We start from the raw sequence: 18561 nt of genomic DNA, 5'->3' as shown, positions 1-18561 counted from the left end.
GGCGTTCCCGCAGGCTGAGAACCAGGTTCCCCAGCAGGAAGAGATTTTTGGACTGAAACGGGGAATTTGGGGGCGTTACCTGCCGCAAACCCGCGAGCGGGGACTCCGCGGCCCCGCGGCCGTGGGGTGGGGTCCGCACCCCCCAGAGCGGGGTCTGCACCCCCCGGAGCAGCCTGCCCACCCCGCCAGCCCCAAACCAAACCCTGTGCCCAGAGCCAGGCCCCAAAGGAGATTTCCACGCCGGGAGCGGAGCAAGGAAGGACGAGAGGCAGGGCAGCGCTGCCCCCTCCGTGTCCGTGAAGCTTTATTGGCCAGAGCCGTGCATTTTCCAGCCCGGGAAATGCACCTTCCCCCCGGCAGCAGGAAATGCACCTTCCCCCCGGCAGCAGGAAATGCACCTTCCCCTGCAGGACCGGGGTGCTCAGGGCACCACGTGCCACCACTTGAAGGCGAAGGGCTTGCGGCGCACGTTGGTGCCGCAGTGGACGTCCCCCGCCAGGACGTGGTAGGAGAAGAAGTCGTCGATGAAGGTGCAGGAGAGGCCCAGCGGCTCCAGCAGCTCCCGCACGCGCTGCTCCAGGCAGCAGCGCCCGCCCACCACGGGCCCGAAGGGTTTGGGGATGCCCAGGTGGCGGCCCAGCACCAGCATGTTCACCTGCAGCGCCCAGAGTCCAGCGGGGACCGGTCCCAGGGGTTGGGATCGATCGGGGCAGGGGGAAGGGTCGGGGTCTCACCATGTCCGGGAAGAGCGCGTCGGCGCGGGCGCCCGTCAGGATGAAGAGCTGCGGGATGTCCACGATGTCCTGCTCGCTCAGCCCCAGCTCCTGCTTCAGCAGGTCGCGGTTCCAGTCGATGCAGCGCTGTGGGGAGGACCTGGAGCTGCCATCCCGGCCCTCCAAACCCCACCCATGGGCCCCGCTGGATCCTGGCTGGATCCCACCACGTCCTCGGGAACAACCTCACAGCCCAGCCCAGCCCCACACCAAGCTCCCAGCCCATCCCCGGGAACAACCTCCAATCCCATCCCCATCCCAAGCTCCTGTCCTATCCCCAGGAACAACCTCACACCCCACCCCCATCCCAACCTTCCACCCCATCCCATCCCAAGCTCCCAGCCCCGGGAACAACCTCACAGCCCATCCCATCCCCACCCCATCCCTCCTCCCTCCCTGTGAACACCTCCCACCCCAACCTAACCTCTCGTCCAATCCCCATCCCAACCTCCCACCCCATCCCAACCTCCGATCCCATCCCCATCCCAAGTTTCCAGCCCATGCCTGGGCACAGCCCCCCACCCCATCCCCATCCCCATCCCAACATCCCATCCCCATCCCAACATCCCATCCCCATCCCAACATCCCATCCCCATCCCTGTGGACACCTCCCACCCCATCCCAACCTCCAATCCCATCCCAACCTCTCATCCAATCCCCATCCCAACCTCCGATCCCATCCCCATCCCAACCTCCATCCCCATCCCAACCTCCCACCCCATCCCAAGCTCCCAGCCCATCCCAAGCTCCCAGCCCATCCCTGTGGACACGGCCCAGCCCACCCCACCCTCTCCCTCCCCTCAGCTGTCCCCTCGGTGTCCCCTGGGCCCCCCCGTGCCCTCCCGGGACGCCGGGGGCTGCCCGGGCCCGCAGCACCTGCACGTGGCGGTTGTCGCTCCGCAGGGACTCGTCCGACAGGATCTCATCGATGCTCCTCTCCTCCTGGCCCTTCAGCCCTGGGGAGCAGGGAGGGACAGGGGAGGGACAGGGAGATGGACAGAGGGATGGACACGGGGATGGACAGGGGGATGGAAAGAGGGATGGACGCAGGGATGGACAGAGGGATGGACAGAGGGATGGACAGGGGGATGGACAGGGGGATGGACACGGGGATGGACACGGGGATGGACACGGGGATGGACACTGGGATGGACATGGCATGGACACTGGGATGGACGGGGGGGTGGACAGTAGGATGGACACAGAATGGACAGTGGGATGGACACCAGGATTGCCGTCCCCTCGGGACACCCTCAGCCACCCCTCACCAATGAACTGCGTGGCCTCCCCGTGGCCCTCCTGCTGCTTCTCCTTGAAGAGTTTGTAGCAGGCGTTGGGACTGGCCAGGAGCAGCCGGAATCCCTGCGGGACAGAGCCCAGGGTCACTCCTGGCTGTGGGGGGATAAAACACCCCAGAGCCCAGCTGGGGGACACCACGGCCATCCCAAATCCAGCCCTGGGCTGCGGGATGCCCACAGAGATCCCAAATCCAGCCCCAGGCTGTGGGATGCCCACGGTGATTCCAAATCCAACCCCAGGCCATGGGATGCCCACAGAGATCCCAAATCCAGCCCCTGCGCCACCCCAATGGGGCTCCATCCTCCAGAGCCCCCGGAAGGACAAAGAGCTGGAAAAGGGATTTTGGGGTGTGGGGAGGAGCCCGGGGAGGCTCTGGAGTCGGCACCTTCCTGTCGAGGGCGGGCACGAAGGTGAGGAACTCGTCGACGTGGCCCACGGTGAGCCACTCCGAGTACACCTCCAGCGGCGCCTGCACCGCCTGCGCCTGCAGGAAATCGCGCACGGCCCGGCACATCCTGCGGCCCGACGCCCTGCGGGGACAGCGCCGGCAACCGCCCGAAATTCACCCCCTGCCCGAAATTCATCCCCTGCCCGAAATTCACCCCCTGCCCGAAATTCATCCCCTGCCCGAAATTCATCCCCTGCCCGAAATTCATCCCCTGCCCGAAATTCATCCCCTGCCCGAAATTCAACCCCTGCCCGAAATTCATCCCCTGCCCGAAATTCACCCCCTGCCCGAAATTCAACCCCTGCCCGAAATTCACCCCCTGCCCAAAATTCATACCCCTCCCTAAAATTTGCCCCTCTGCCCCAAATTCCCTCCTCTGCCCTAAATTCCCTCCATGCCCAAAATTCGCTTCCCTGCCCAAAATTCCCTCCCTGCCCTACATTCCCTCTTCTCCCCAAAATTCCCTCACTGGCTGAAAATTCCCTCCTCTGCCCTAAATTCCCTCCCCAATCCAAAATTCACACCCCTGCCTAAAATTCACCTCTCCTCCACAAAATTCCCTCCCCTGCCAAAAATCCACTTCCTGTACCCAAAATTCTACTCCCCTGCCCAAAGTTTGCCTCCCTCCCCAAAATTCCCTCCCCACCCCAAAATTCATCCCTTGCCCAAAAATTCTCCCCCCAGACCCAAATTCCCTTGCCTGCCCTAAATTCCCTCCCCAGCCTAAAATTCATCCCCCTGCCCAAAATTCACTTCCCTGCCCCAAATTTTCCCCACTCCAAATTTCCCCCCCTCCCCAAAATTCGCCCCCCAGACGCCACCCAAAATCTCATTTTTATCCCATTTTCCTGGGAAGAGGCTGGAAATGGCCTGAGCTACATTACAGACATCTACATACGTAAATACACATAATAACATAAATTATAGATTGTTCTACTTTAATATAGATTTATCTTCCTAATAGCTCAATTATGTATCATTATATCTGTTATATATTAATATATCCCTGTGTTACATATGAAGTGTGTTAATATATACACGTTATATAAATATATATTGCTAAATCCCTACGTTATATAAATATATCAATATAAATAGATATTACCAGATCCCTCTGTTATATAAATATATCAATATAAACATATAGTACTAGATTCCTATATTTTACAAATATATATTGCTGAATCCTATAAATGTATGTTATACAAATATATCAATATAAATATATATTACTAGATCCCTATATTTTACAAATATATATTGCTAAATCCCTATGTTATATAAATATATCAATATAAATAGATATTACTAGATCCCTATATTGTATAAACATATATTGCTAAATCCCTGTTATATAAATATGTCAATATAAATAGATATTACTAGATCCCTATATTGTATAAATATATCAACATATCTCCCTGTATTTTAGATAAATACTTTGATGTATCCCTGTATTCTGTATAAAGTGCATTAATATATAGATGTTACATAAATATTTATTACTGAATTCCTATATTATATAAATAGATACTGCTAAATACCTATATTATATAAATACATCCATACAAATATATAGTATTAGATCCCTAATATTCCCTGAATATATAGAGGTGTCTCCCGTATGTTATATAAATACATCGAGATATCCCCGTATTTTCCATGAATCCATCTCCAGGCCGTTCCCATCCATAGGGATGGGACCATTCCATGCCCTGTTCCCCCCCGGGCACCCTTGGGTTGAGCTTTTCCCACCCCTGTGATTCCCAAATCCCGCCTCACTCCGGTGTGAGGGCCAAGTTTTCTTAGACAGAACGGGCTGGGAAGACGTTAATTAAATCCCTGGTAATGAGGGATAATTACGGCCCCGGTGGGGCTGGGGAAATCCCATTTCCCTGCCTCTGGAAGCAGCACGAGCGGGGTGGGAGCATCCCGTGGGATTTTTGGGATGGGACCAGCGGGAGCGGGTGCGGGTGTTGTTTTTCCCGGAAAACGCGCTCCTTTGTGGAGGCCTTTGAGGGAGCTTTGTTCCCGCGGGCTGCCAAGCACCGCCTGCCCTGGGCACCACAATTCCCACTTATCCGGGGTTCACCCTTTCCTGGAACGTCTCCCGAAAGAACAGACCCGAGCCCAGGCGGGCAGGATTGGGGCAAAAGGGGGTGAAAATGGGAAAATGGGGGTGGCAGACGGGTTTTGTTTTGGGAGGAGGAGCCACAGAGCTTGCCTGGAAAATCTGGGATTTGGGGGCCCTGGAATTTTTCCCCAAGAGGTTCCTGAGGGAGGATTTGGGGTTCCTGAGGGAGGATTTGGGGTTCCCGAGGGAGGGGTCCTCACCAGGGCAGGGGGCTGCCGATGAGGATCCGCCCCAGCGGGTACTCCTTGCCCCGCACCGTCACCGGCGGGCTCACGTCCAGGTTCCCAAAGGAATCCAGGCTGGTCACGCTCTTCCCGGGGGGCTCCCGGGTCACGTAGCCAAAATCCGGGCCCTGGAAAAGAGGGAGGGGGTGCCAAGGGCCTCTGTGCAGGGATTCTGGGGGAAAAAGGGGCAATGTCAACGCAAGGACACACCAGGATCTTCTTGAAAGCGAAATCCTTCAGGCCTCTGTTCCTGGGGGAGTCAAAGACCACGGGGAAGGTTTTGTGTGGAGCTTCCACGTAGCCGAACTCCAGCTCATCCTGCGGGAAGGAGGAGAGGAGGAGGAAGGCTCTGGAGGGTGATAGGAATCTGCACCAGGGATGTGGGGAGGGTGGGGCAGGAAATGGGGCGAGCCTGGCAAAGCCCAGCCTAAACCACCGGGGAGGCTCCTGCCCAGCCCCATGGGGTGACACCGCAGCCATGGTGCCCTCCTGGTGTCCCCACAGCCACAGTGCCCTCCTGGGGTCCCCTGGCATTGGGAACCTCCTGCCCAGGGTGACACCGCAGCCACGGTGTCCTAATGGGGTCCCCAGCTCTGGGACCCTCCTGCCCAGCCCCACAGGGTGACACCGCAGCCACAGTGCCCTCCTGGGGTCCCCTTGCACTGGGACCCTCCTGCCCAGCTCCACAGGGTGACACCACAGCCACAGTGCCCTCCTGGGGTCCCCTTGCACTGGGACCCTCCTGCCCAGCTCCACAGGGTGACACCACAGCCACAGTGTCCTAATGGGGTCCCCTGGCACTGGGACCCTCCTGCCCGGCCCCACGGGGTCCCTGTCCCGACCAGATCCCTTTCCCGGTGTCCCTGTGTGTCCCTGGTGCCAGGCCGGGCTCCCTGGGCACTGTCCCCACCCGTGCCACCCCGGCAGCGTCCCCTGTGCCTCGGTGCCCGTCCCTGGCCTGTCCCCTGGTCTGTCCCCAGTGCTGCCGAGGCGCAGGGGTGGCACTGGGGGCTGACCTGGATCCAGCGGTCGCTGCGCGTGTCCTGCTCCGAGCACACGGTCAGTTTGCAGTTGGCTTTCCTCGCCAGGGCCCGCAGCCCCTCCAGGAAGGCCTCGTTGGAATCCGAGCCCTGCTTGATGCTGGGGGGACACGGAGGGACGGGGCTGCCAGGGGGATCTGGGGGAGCCCCCAAAACCCCAACCCCGCAGCTCATTCCTCGTTCCTGAACACCCTGGGCAGGATTTCCGTGGGGGATTGGACCAGGAGAGGGAACTCCAGCCTTTCTCGTAGGGATTGAAACACCCTAGGCAGCATTCCTGGATAGGAATAGACCTGTAGAAGGTCTTCTAGCATTTCTCCTTGGGATTTAAATGCCCTGGGCAGCATTCCTGCATGGGAATGCAGGCCCGGAGAGGGAACTCCAGCCTTTCTCCTTGGGATTTAAATGCCTTGGGCAGCATTCCTGCATGGGAATGGGCCTGGAGAGGGAACTCCAGCCCTTCTCCTTGGGATGGAAATGACTCCCACTGCGCCAGCTGGCTCCTTCCCAAGCATCTCCAGTCGGGAATGCCTGGGCCCGGCTCACCGCACACCAGGAGGGGCCGGGCACGGCGGGGTCGCTGCTCCTACCTGCAGACAAACACCTCCAGGGGCTGCTGCGTGTTGGGCGTCATGATCCAGGGCGCCACGCGGAACACCACGGTGTCCGTGAAGATCGGCGTGCCCGGCGAGTCCTGGGGGCCAGAGCGGGGTTGGGACCCTCCCGGGTTGGGACCCTCCCTCACGGGGGCTCAGCTGGGGCAGGCAGGGCCGGCCCCCCGTACCTTGTGGGGCAGCTCCAGCAGGCTGGCGCTGAAGGACACGAGGCCGCTGAAGCCCCTGTCGGGGAACGCCAGCCCCTCCACGTAGAAGGTGCTGTCGCCGTGGCCGGCGCGGTCCAGCGTGTAGGAGAGCTTGTCCGGGCCCAGCACCGGCTTGAGGGGCAGGCGGGCGTCACCACCTGGAGAGCCCCGGACACCCACCCCAAACTCAGGAACCTGGAGAATCCTGGATTCCACCCCAAACTCAGCAGCCTGGAGAACCCCGGACCCCCACCCGGAATTCAACAGCCTGGAGAACCCCAGATCCCACCCTGAGTTCAGCAGCCTGGACAACCTCGGACCCCCACCGGGAATTCAACAGCCTGGAGAACCCCAAATTCCACCCCAAGTTCAACAACCTGGAGAACCCCGGATTCCCGCCCCAATTTCAGCAGCCTGGAGAACCCCGGATTCCCACCAGGAACTGAGCAGCCTGGAGAGCCCTGGATTCCACCCCAAACTCAGCAGCCTGGAGAACCCCCAATTCCCACCGGGAATTCAGCAGCCTGGAGAATCCTGGATTCCCACCGGGAATTCCACAGGCTGGACAACCCTGGATTTCACCCCAATTTCAGCAGCCTGGAGAACCCCGTATTCCCACCAGGAATTCAGCAGCCTGGAGAACCTCAGATTCCCACTGGGAATTCAGCAGCCTGGGGAATCCTGGATCCACACCCCGAATTCAGCAGCCTGGAGAGCCCTGGATTCCACCCCAAACTCAGCAGCCTGGAGAACCCCAGATTCCCACCAGGAATTGAGCAGCCTGGAGAACCCCAGATTCCCACCAGGAATTGAGCAGCCTGCCCGCAGGGGGACACACCAGCAGCAGCAGGAGGTGGTTTGCTGGTGCCCAAGGGTGGCAGAGGAGCTGCTTCAGCCCCCTCCTCCTCCTCCTCCCACTCCTCCTCCTCCCTGGGGAGCACGCTTGATCTTCCCAGGACAAAGAGGGCCCCGTCCCCTCGGGTCCAGCCCTTCCAGGGTGCGTGGCTCCAGCTCAGGCTCTAATGACACCCTTGGCTCCCCGGACCTGATTTTCGGCGCGGAGCTGCCGGGGATGCAGCCGTTCAAAGGCGACGGGCGCTGCCCCACGGGATGGGCTGCCTGCCTGGCTGGATCCCTGCCCGAGCCCGAACAGCGCCGGGAGCCACGTGGGGGTTCCCGCGCCACGGGAATGTTGGAATTCCAGCAGCCCCGTCAGGAAAAATTCTCTGCCCCCCGAGTTTCCCCATGTAGCCCCACCTCATGCAACAGCAGAAGAGCTTTGGGGTTAAAAGGGGGATCACAGCAAATAGAGGCGCCCCAATGAGCAGAACCCGCTCACCCCGGGGTCACGCAGGGGTTTGGGGAGCAGGGGCAGGAGGGGCACTCACGGACAGCGTGGAACACCCGCACTTTGTCCGCGTCGCTCTCGGGGACGTGCAGCACCACCGGGTACTCGGAGAAGATGGCACTGGGGCCCTGGGTCCGCAGCAGCATCACGGACATGTCCTGGAGGTCTGGGGACACAGGGGATGCCGAGGGAGGGGATGGCGCCAGGGGAGCCCCCAGGGAGCCCCCCGGGGTCACAGCCCACCTGCCGGGGTCCGTACGTCCGCCTGGGCGCCGTCCGTGCCGCCCGCGCCGGGGCTGTCCCGGTCACAGTTGACCAACAGCACGGCCCCTTGTCCCTCCGGGCCCCACGTCCACTTGGCCTGGAGGAGAAGCACCGCAGGGGACAGGAGCAGGATGTCCCCAAACTGGGCCAGGAAAGGCCACGCTGGGAGGGGAACCGGCGAGGAGACACCAGCGCGGCTCCAAAGCGCCCCGGCAGGGCCTGCACAGGCTCTGCTGAGATTTTATCTCCCAGTGAGGCTGGAAGCGCCTCCGGCCTCACCTGGACACCGCGGTTTGGGAGGCTCAGCCCATCTCGATAACCGATTTGCACCACCGATCAGGCTGCGGTTAATTAGCCTGGCTGGGCTGCGGTTAATTAGCCCGCGGTGAGTGCCTGGGCAAGGGCAGATGTGTGGCCAAAGGGGGGAATCTCCTGAAGTCTGCTCAGCTCATTCAGAGGCACCTTCGGGGCCCAAGAAGGAAAAGGGAAAGAGAAGGGAAAGGGGAGGGAAAGGGGAGACAAAGGGGAGACAAAGGGGAGAGAAAGGAGAGAGAAAGGAGAGAGAAAGGGGAGACGAAGGGGAGACAAAGGGGAGAAAGAGGAAAGAAAGAGGAAAGAAAGAGGAAAGAAAGAGGAAAGAAAGAGGAAAGAAAGAGGGAAGAAAGAGGGAAGAAAGAGGGAAGAAGGAGGGAAGAAGGAGGGAAGAAGGAGGGAAGAAGGAGGGAAGAAGGAGGGAACAAAAAGGGAAGAAAGGCAGAGTTCTCTCCTACAGGACCCTCAGGGCCAGGCTGGAGCTGCCGGAGGTTTTGGCGTGGAATAGGAAAATGATCCTCAGTCCCTTTCCTGCTCGATTAGTAGGCTGAGGCTCAGCCGGGTTTGTCCTCACGCAGACACCTCCAGGCCCCTGTCCCTGCCGGAGATTTTCCAGGAAGGGGCCAGCCACGGACCCGCCCTCCCACAGCGCTCTCCTCACCTTGTCCTTGCCCTTGCTCCTCACGCGGCCACTGCGGCTCCAGTCCACGTCCAGGGACACCTCTGGAACAGCGAGAGGGGAGGAAGCCACAGATGAGCCCTGGGGCTCCCCCTTGGCACCGTGACCCCACTCCAGCCCCACCTCACCCCTCCGGAGCTGCTCCAGACCCAACGATTCTAACGAAGCGGGAGAAGACAACCCAACCCCTCCCAATGGCTTTGCCATGAGCTTCCCTCTTTGATCTCCAGGTGCCTCCTCTCATTTTGGTTCCCCCCAGCAGGGACATCTCCACTTCATGGCTGATTTTACGTTTTCATAGCATTTTATGTTTTCATGCCATTTTTTATGTTTTCATGCTGGTTTTTATGTTTTCATGCCGGTTTTTATGTTTTCATTGCAGATTTTGTGTTTTCATGGCAGATTTTATGCTTCCATGGCATTTTTCACGTTTTCAGCAATATCCTGTTGACTGTCCTGTTTTCCATGAAGCCAAAACGTGGGGGCACAAAAACACATTTTCCCCGTGGCTGAGCAAACACACAACTAATTCCTAGGAAATCTGAGCAGGACTTCCCCTCACAGAGCCCTTCCTGCCCCAAATTTTTGCCTCTACTGCAGAGATTTATCGGTGACCTCATCCAAACCCCACCTCAGTCCTAACCCAAAAACTCCTCTGGACGGGATACACAAGGTGTGGAACACACAGGGATTGAGGCAGAGATTGTTCTCCACAGGGCAGAGAGGACAACACGGAAAAGCTGGGAGGGAAACTCTAAACCTAACCAAGGGAAGAACATTTGGAAGGCAAAATCCCTGTGGCCAGCGGTGGCCCGAGTTGGCTCCAGCTGGGCCCATCAACCATGGGACACAGGAAACCTTCAGCCTCTCCAGGGCAATTCTGGGAGGCGTAGGCACGACGTGAGGACACGGGTCTGGCTGTCATGTGAACGCTTGAGAAAATCCCAAATTTAGGGTAATGAATCCATCCGAGCGGAGGCCTCTGCACCCAGACGGGCTGTCTAGACTCCCTTTGTAGTCAGCAGGGGAGAGCAGGCACGTGGAGGGAGTGATTCACCTCGCCCTAAACTCCTGAAATAGGTCAGGCACCGCTGCGGTGCCGATTCCTCTCCCCCGCCGCCGCAGAGGGTGAGGAGACCTCCCGAGGATCCTCTGCTCCCAGAGCAGCCACCTCGGCAGGCACGGGAGGATGCTCCGTGCGCGCCTGGGCGGGAACGTGGCCCGGCCTCCGTCTCTCCCGCACCATATACGGCAGCATTTAATTAATCACGTTTTAATTATTTCCCTCTTGCTCGTCAGCATCCGTGAACACCCAAACCTCCATCGCCCGTGGCCCCCGAGGAATCCCGGCCTTGTGGATACAGCTGGATCCCAGGAGAGCAGGGATCCGTGGAGCCCCGGCGGGCACCTACCGACACAGGTGAGGTACAGCCAGGCCACCGCCAGCTCGCGGCCCTCGCGGTCGAAGTAGGAGATCTTCACCTGCGGAGACAGCCCCACACCGTGACCCACATCCCAACAGGCTGAGGGGATCTCCATCCCCACACCGTGACCCACATCCCAACAGGCTGAGGGGATCTCCATCCCCACACCGTGACCCACATCCCAACAGGCTGAGGGGATCTCCATCCCCACACCGTGACCCACATCCCAACAGGCTGAGGGGATCTCCATCCCCACACTGTGACCCACATCCCAACAGGCTGAGGGGATCTCCATCCCCACACCGTGACCCACATCCCGCTGGGCTGGCCAGATCTCCATCCCCACACCGTGACCCACATCCCAATGGGCTGGTGGCATCTCCATCCCCACACTGTGACCCACATCCCGCTGGGCTGAAGGGATCTCCACCCTCCTGGGATCACGGAATGAGCTGGGAAGAGCCCCACAAGGATCACTGATCCCACCTCTGCCTGCCCATGCAGCCGGCCCTGGGAGGTCCATCCCAGCCCTACCCGATTGATCAGAGTTCATCGGAACCCTCTGTGCCAGCTTCAGCACAAAATCGGGCACGGCAAAAGCCAGACTTGGGGTATTTTTTGCTGCCGGCACCGACTTTTGCAACCGCCGTGTTGTCATCGTTGGGGCACCAAGTGGGACCTTCTCCTTCTGGGTTTCATTTCCCATCAGTGCCAATTACACAACTCCCCTCGAGTTCCTCCCGTGAAGAACCCCCCTGGTGTCAGCATTACTCAGAAATCCTCGAGTTTTCCTGGAAAACTCGGCAGGTTTCCCCAGTCTGAGCACACGGGCTGCACCTGACCTGGTTGTCGTCGACGGTCCTGCTGGTGACGTCGATGGTCACCACCACCTCGATGTCGGGATCCAGGGGCCACCGGGACTCCAGGGTGGGCTTTGTGGCGGGGCTGTGGATGACGTGCACCGTCACCGCCGGCGTGGCGTGCACCTCAAAGGACGCGGCACCCCTGGGGGTGGACCTGGAACAGAGCGACCTCGGCTCAGAGACCAACTCCCCAAACCTGGAATTAAACCCAGCCACGGCTGGGTGGGAAGGGCCCCGAGACCATCCCTGGGTGATGAAATGGTCCCTGGAGTTCCACCCGTGGGATCTCTGTGGCAGCATTGAGCAAGCCCGGCTCCCACTGCAGCTCCAGCACGTCCGCCCGTGGTTTATCCCACATCCAGCCTCCCTTTGGAGCGAAGAATTTCCAGAATTTCAGTGCCCCGTGACAAAACCCTGACTGAGGAAGAGCCAGGATGAGTTTCATGCCAGCCACACGTGGGGTTGGGCGTTGTGGGACCATCCTGGGACCTGAGGGATGCTCGGGCTGGAGCGCAGCCGGGATCCGGGCGTGCGGCGCCCGCGCCCAGCTCCGTGGCATCCTCGGGAGCCTTTGAAGTGCGGCTCCCTGCTCATTACAGCCCCGGCCCCGCTCTGTCCCGGCAGCCCCGACCTGCTCCGGCTGCGTCCCGGGGGAGCCGGGCGGGAATTTCAGCAGCGAGAACATAAAAAATGCGACATCAAAACCCCGCCGCGGCAGGGATCCATCCCCGGTGTTGCTCTTGGCGCGGCATCCCCGGTGCCTGCAGCAGCTTGTGAGGAAATAAAGGCATTCCCTGGGCTTGGCATCCCCATCCAGAACATCCCACGAAGCCGTGGATCCAGGGAATGCTGGATCCCATCCCCATCCAGAACACCCCACAAAGCTGTGGATCTGGGGAATGCTGGATCTCATCCCCATCTGGAACATCCCATGAAGCCGTGGATCCAGGGGATGCCGTGATCCCGCAGATTTGGGGCTGTTTGCCGTGGGCTTGTGGCCCTCCCACCCCAGCGGCGCCGCCTGATTCCCAATGAGCTGCATGTTCTGCCCCAAACAGCCCAAAATTGATGCATCCATCACTAAATTCCCCCCAGCTGGTGCTCTCCAGGAATAAAATTATCCCATTTTTCAGCTGGAAGAGCCTCCATCATCTGCTGTGTGGGACCACGGCTCAAGTTTGTCACCAAGAAGCCGAATTACCCCATTTGGGGGCTCTGGCCTGAGACTGAGAGGACTGAGAGGGCTCTGCGTCCAAAAGCAGGACAGAAAATTGCAGATGATGGGTTTTCCACATTCCCATCGGAATGAAGGGAAGAACGAGGCTGTTGTAGGGCAGCCAAAGCTCTCTGAGGGGACGGTGGCCCATCCTGGCCCGGCTCCAGTGCTCCATCCCAATAATTGCCCGGATGCGATGCCGACCGGCCGGGCCCGCGTTCTCTGTCATTACAAACGTGATTTATTAAATAATGACACTGCGAGGGCAGGGCAGGGACAGCCGCCTATCTGCCCAATAAAGACACCCCGTATTTAATTCTGGAAAAATCCCTTTTCCCAGTGCTGCCCGTGCACGGCCGCCGCCGGATTTTTGCTGCCTGAGCCACACATTTTATCCCTCCTCCCGTTTTAGCTCCGAGTTGCTCGTCTTGAATTGCTCTTGCCCAATGTTTTTAGAGCCAGAAATAGACCCGGGCTTAGCTGGGGTGTGCTCGGGCTTTGCCTCCGAACCATCCCGGCCCAGCTCCGCTGTGACACCTCAAGACAATGTCCCGCCTTTGGATGAGCTCCCTGTGGGATATCATCCCCAAAAATGAGTTCCCTGTGGGATATCATCCCCAAAAATGAGCTCCCTATGGAATAACATCCCCAAAAATGAGCTCCCTGTGGGGTATCATCCCCAAAACCAGAATTTTGGGGTGAGGTCCCCATGGGACATCGTTCCCTAAAGCACACACTGGGACATCATCCCCTAGGACAGACTTTGGGGTGAGTTCCCTGTGGGAGATCATCCCCTGTAACAGAACCTTGGACGAGCTCCCCGTGGGCATCATCCCCTGAGGCACCCCCAGCGGGACCCGTCCCTCCAAACCCTTGGATGAACTCCTGACGAGCTCCAAGTTCTCACTGCCTGCGCCTCCTCCAAACCCATCCCAAATCCCAGCGGCTCTGTGGAACATGGCAGGATGCCCCAATCCCAGGCAAACCCATCCCAAATTCTGGCAGCTCCATGGAACGCCCCAGGATGCCCCAATGCTGAGCAAACCCATCCCAAATCCTGGCGGCTCCATGGAAAACACTGGGATGCTCTGATTCTGAGTAAACCCATCTCAAATTTTGGTGGCTCCGTGGAACATGGCAGGATGCCCTGATCCCAGGCAAACCCATCCCAAAACCCTGTAGCTCCGTGGAACATGGCAGGATGCCCCAATCCCGAGCAAACCCATCCTGAATTCTGGCAGCTCCACAGAACATTCCGAGATGCCCTGATCCCGAGCAAACCCATCCCAAATTCTGACAGCTCCATGGATCACCCCGGGATGCCCCGATCCCAAGCAAACCCATTCCAAATCCTGGCAGCTCCATGGGATGCCGCGGTGCCGGGCCTTACCGGCGCGTGTCCAGCAGGACCTCGGTGCCCAGCACGCAGACGCCGCGGGCGGCGTGGCTGGTGGACATCGGCACGACGTGACGCGGGGCCATGGCGAGCCGGGCATGGGCAGGGAGCTCCGGGCTGTGCAGGGAAACCAGCAGGACTGGATTAAAAGGCTCGGGAAGGCGGCTCCTCCTTCCCGGGATGACGGGGTTCGGCCGGGGGACCCTGGTTCCACCTCCACCCCGAGATGGAGCTGATAGGGCAGCCCCGGGGCAGGCACGAGGTGACAGCCAGCCCTGCTGGATGCTCCTCGGCGGGGGCTTGGGGTTTATTCTCCTCTTTTTGCTCCTTCCCAGCTCCATCCCAAACCCCGCGGTTCATGCATTAAACATTCCCACTTCCCCGGCAGCGCAGGGCGGTTGTTTGGGGTTATTACAACGCTGTCATTAAAACCGGGCATTTTCTTTAAAACACCCCAAATTTTCCAGCCGGGCTCCCTCCGCGCGGGTGAGTCACGGCCCCGGCTGCAGCGGCAGGGCCATGCCCGAGCGCAGCCCAACAAAAGGAAATGTTTGCTCAGGCCGGTCCTTCCCAGCCCAGCCGTGCCGGGGACGGGAGGGACGCGGCAGGGAGAACTGGTTACGGGGCCGGCAGGGGCCGGGAAACACCGACGGCCGACAAGCAGAGGATTCCAGGGAAATTCAACCCCCTCGGCATCTCGCTCGGACCTCGGGCTTCAGGGAATGGAGGGGTTTCAGGCTGGGATCCCACGGGAAAGATCCCCTTTGCGGGAAGGTGCGGGGACCGCGGGCATCCCTCCCTCTCTGGGCCATCCCATCCCAGAGGATTTGCCTGCCTGCGAGCTGGGAAACCCGGCGGGAGTGGGAGGGAGACTCTGCCTGCTGGGGATGGAGGGAGCAGCTCCAGAGTGTCCCTGTGCCACACGGCTCATCCCTGGGAACAGCTCCGGAGTGTCCCTGTGCCACTCGGCTCATCCCTGGCACAGCTCCAGAGTGTCCCTGTGCCACACGGCTCATCCCTGGGAACAGCTCCAGAGTGTCCCTGTGCCACACGGCTCATCCCTGGGAACAGCTCCGGAGTGTCCCTGTGCCACACAGCTCATCCCTGGGAACAGCCCCAGAGTGTCCCTGTGCCACACGGCTCATCCCTGGGAATAGCTCCGGAGTGTCCCTGTGCCACACGGCTCATTCCTGGACACAGCTCCAGAGTGTCCCTGTGCCACACGGCTCATCCCTGGCACAGCTCCAGAGTGTCCCTGTGCCACACGGCTCATCCCTGGGAACAGCCCCAGAGTGTCCCTGTGCCACACGGCTCATCCCTGGGAACAGCCCCAGAGTGTCCCTGTGCCACATGGCTCATCCATGGACACAGCTCCAGAGTGTCACACGGCTCATCCCTGGGAACAGCCCCAGAGTGTCCCTGTGCCACATGGCTCATCCCCGGGCACAGGGTGGGTGTGCTCAGGACAGGGAATGGAAGGAGAGGGTTGGGAAGGGCCCAACCCCCGTGGGGAGCAGCAGGAGAAGGCCCAGGGGAGCTGGGCAGGGCTCAGAGGAGCCGGACCCTCCACTGCACTGAGCTGCACGTCCTTGGCTGCGGGAGCAGGGAATTTCCTGGGGGATCGAACTGCTGGGATGAGCCGGGCAGGCTCCAGGAAGGGGCTCCGGGAAGGGCTTCAGGAAAGGGGAAGGGGCTCAGGGAAGGCAGTCCAGGAAAAGGCTCTGGGAAGGGCTGAGGGAAGGCGGTCCAGGAAAAGGCTCCCTCCCACTTCAAGTGCAGCGATCACCCCCAGCTCCGAGTCTCGCACCTCAGAACAGCTCCAGTGGCCCGAGGAGCCTGGAGGAGCAGCCAGGACGCTCCAGCGGGGAATGCTGGAGGCACTCCCAGCCTCTCCCAGGCCCCACTGGCTGGAGACTGTGGGTAAAACCCTGTTCTCCACAGCCCCAGCTCCTGCTGGGAATGGTGCTGGCCCTCCACGCCTCCCTGGGGAGCTCGAGCCCTGATGGATCCCTGATGGATCCCTGATGGATCCCTGAGCCGGGAATGGTGGAGCGGCCCCCAGCCCCATCCCCACAGGGCCGGGCTCCCGCTGGAGGCTGCTGGTTGCACTGGTTTGCACTGGGCAGGGGCTGGGGCCTGCCCCGAGCCTGCCGGGCTGGTTTAGGCTCAGCGCCAGACAGGAGCACCCCTGAGGCCCGGGGAGAGGAATTGGGGCCCTCTGTAACCTGCAGGGAGGGGAGCTCAGCACTGCCGGGAGCACAGCGGGAGCTGGGACAGCTGTGCCCCCCAAAATCCAGCGGGATCGCATCCCTGGGCACAGGGTGGGACACAGGGGGCTGGGATGTTCTGTGCTCCCCAAAATCCAGCGGGATTGCATCCCTGGGCACAGGGTGGGACACAGGGGGCTGGGATGGCTGAGCTTCCCCAAATCCAGAGGGATCACGTCCATGGGCACAGAGGAGACACAGAGCCCAAACCTTTCAGGCCTTGGACGTCTGTGCTCCCCAAAATCAAGCGGGATCACACTCCTGGGCACGGAGGGCACACAGGGCCCAAACCTTTCAGGCTGTGTGGGTTTTGCAGCTCGGTCCCACCCAGCCGCAAACACCGGGAGGTTTTGGGTGGAACCTGCGCTCGCTCCTCTTCCTCCTCCACCTGCCGTCTGCTCTGCTCACGGACAGGAGGCTCCGGAGGCTCCCGGCCCAGCTTCTCCCAAATTACAGCCTGTCCTGGGAAAGCGGCACATGACGGGCGGGATCCCGCCTGTCCCTCACACCCAGGGGGCTCGGGCAGCCCGCTCCGGGAGGGGACAGCCCGCTCCGGGAGGGGACAGCCCGCTCCGGGAGGGGACAGCCCGCTCCGGGAGGGGACAGCCCCCTCCGGGAGGGGACAGCCCCCTCCGGGAGGGGACAGCCCCCTCCGGGGGGACAGCCCGCTCCGGGGGGGGACAGCCCGCTCCGGGAGGGGACAGCCCGCTCCGGGAGGGACAGCCCGCTCTGGGAGGGGACAGCCCGCTCCGGGAGGGGACAGCCCGCTCCGGGAGGGGACAGCCCGCTCCGGGGGGACAGCCCGCTCCGGGGGGACAGCCCGCTCCGGGGGGGGACAGCCCGCTCCGGGAGGGGACAGCCCGCTCCGGGGGGCTGCCTTTGGTTTCCCCCAATTCCAGCATTTCCCCAATTCCAGCCCCTTCCCTTCCCCAGTCCCAGCCTTTTCCCAGTCCCAGCCTTTTCCCAGTCCCAGCCTTTCCCCGGTCCCAGCCTTTCCCCGGTCCCAGCCTTTCCCCGGTCCCAGCCTTTCCCCGGTCCCAGCCTTTTCCCAGTCCCAGCCTTTCCCAGTCCCAGCCTTTCCCCGGTCCCAGCCTTTTCCCAGTCCCAGCCTTTCCCCTATCCCAGCCTTTCCCAGTCCCAGCCTTTTCCCAGTCCCAGCCTTTCCCAGTCCCAGCCTTTCCCGGTCCCAGCCTTTCCCCTATCCCAGCCTTTCCCAGTCCCAGCCTTTCCCAGTCCCAGCCTTTTCCCAGTCCCCCCTCCAAGCAGACACGGACCCGGCCCGCCCCCGGAGCAGCCGGATCCCTCCGGGGCGTTGTTCCCCGCCCATCCTGCAGCACCACTCTGCCAAGGAAAGTTTGATAATCTCCCTAAGCCGATAATTACAGCTCGTTAATTACAGCTCGTTAATTACCCCGCATGCAGAATTGCAGGCGGCAACCTTTACGAGCCGTGTCAGCCTAATTACCTGAGCAGGGCGAGACACGGAACCAGTTATCAAACCCCGCTGGGCTCGGCAGGGCTCGGGGCTCCGCGCGTTTCCTTTAGGGATCCTTCAGGTTTTCTCTGGGGTTCTTTCGATCTTCTTTGGGTTTACTTCGGTTTTCTTTAGGTTTTATTTTGGTTTCTTTAGGTGTTCTTTAGATTTCCTTTGGTTTTCTTTAGGTTTTATTTTGGTTTATTTAAGTTTCTTTGGGTTTCTTTTGGTTTTCTTTAAGATTTTTTAGCTTGTCTTTAGGTTGCCTTCAGGTTTCCTTTGGTTTTCTTTAGGTTACTTTAGGTTTCTTTGGGATTCTTTAGGTTTTCTTTATGTTTTTTTGGGTTTTCTTTAGGGTTTTTTAGGTTTTCTTTTGTGTTTCTTTAGGTTTTCTTTGGGGTTTCTTTAGGTTTTCCTTTGGCTGCAGCATCCCAGGCAAGCAGCGAGGACTCGCATCCCCCATCCCACCTGGGAGCCAGGGACAGGAGCGGGTCCGGGGCTGCGGGATTTGGGAAAGCGCGGAGTTTGTGGGAGTCGGTGCGGGGCGTGGGGAGGGCCCGAGCGCGGCCCGAGCACGGCCCGGGGCCGAACGAGCGCG

The 18561-nt window shown here is 60.1% G+C and overlaps 1 protein-coding gene across 2 annotated transcripts; it reads right to left on the bottom strand.

Annotated features, from left to right (window-relative positions):
* Positions 1–277: 277 nt before the first annotated feature.
* Positions 278–17153, bottom strand: LOC134560994 (protein-arginine deiminase type-1-like). Of its 2 annotated transcripts, XM_063417533.1 has the most exons (17): positions 16700–17153; positions 14217–14339; positions 11590–11764; positions 10736–10805; positions 9306–9367; positions 8312–8429; positions 8109–8234; positions 6703–6878; positions 6509–6612; positions 5895–6018; positions 5089–5196; positions 4855–5006; positions 2458–2602; positions 2042–2135; positions 1650–1729; positions 735–860; positions 278–655 (listed from the first exon to the last, which is right to left on the bottom strand). In XM_063417533.1, the coding sequence occupies exons 2-17, from the start codon at positions 14306–14308 to the stop codon at positions 422–424; spliced, it is 1986 nt and encodes a 661-aa protein (XP_063273603.1). In that variant the 5' UTR covers positions 14309–14339; positions 16700–17153; the 3' UTR covers positions 278–421. The 2 variants fall into 2 exon arrangements, with proteins under 2 accessions (XP_063273603.1, XP_063273602.1); XM_063417532.1 differs by lacking the exon at positions 16700–17153 and having other exon boundaries at positions 14217–15559.
* Between the last annotated feature and the right edge of the window lie 1408 nt (positions 17154–18561).

The sequence above is a fragment of the Prinia subflava genome, chromosome 21 (assembly GCF_021018805.1).
Source record: "Prinia subflava isolate CZ2003 ecotype Zambia chromosome 21, Cam_Psub_1.2, whole genome shotgun sequence".
Classification (NCBI taxonomy): domain Eukaryota; kingdom Metazoa; phylum Chordata; class Aves; order Passeriformes; family Cisticolidae; genus Prinia; species Prinia subflava.
The sequence above is the reverse complement of the archived record's forward strand: the minus strand, read 5'-3'. Positions and strand labels throughout refer to the sequence as shown.

What these genes read in the sequence shown, in the direction of transcription:
- LOC134560994 (XM_063417532.1), bottom strand. Translation starts at nt 14,563, where the DNA reads ATGGAGCTGGGAAGGAGCAAAAAGAGGAGAATAAACCCCAAGCCCCCG. An exon ending in GCGGGTGTTCCACGCTGTCC is followed by an intron (nt 6,879 to 8,108) that starts GTGAGTGCCCCT and finishes GGGGCTCTCCAG; the next exon opens with GTGGTGACGCCCGCCTGCCC. An exon ending in GCGACAACCGCCACGTGCAG is followed by an intron (nt 861 to 1,649) that starts GTGCTGCGGGCC and finishes TCCTCCCCACAG; the next exon opens with CGCTGCATCGACTGGAACCG.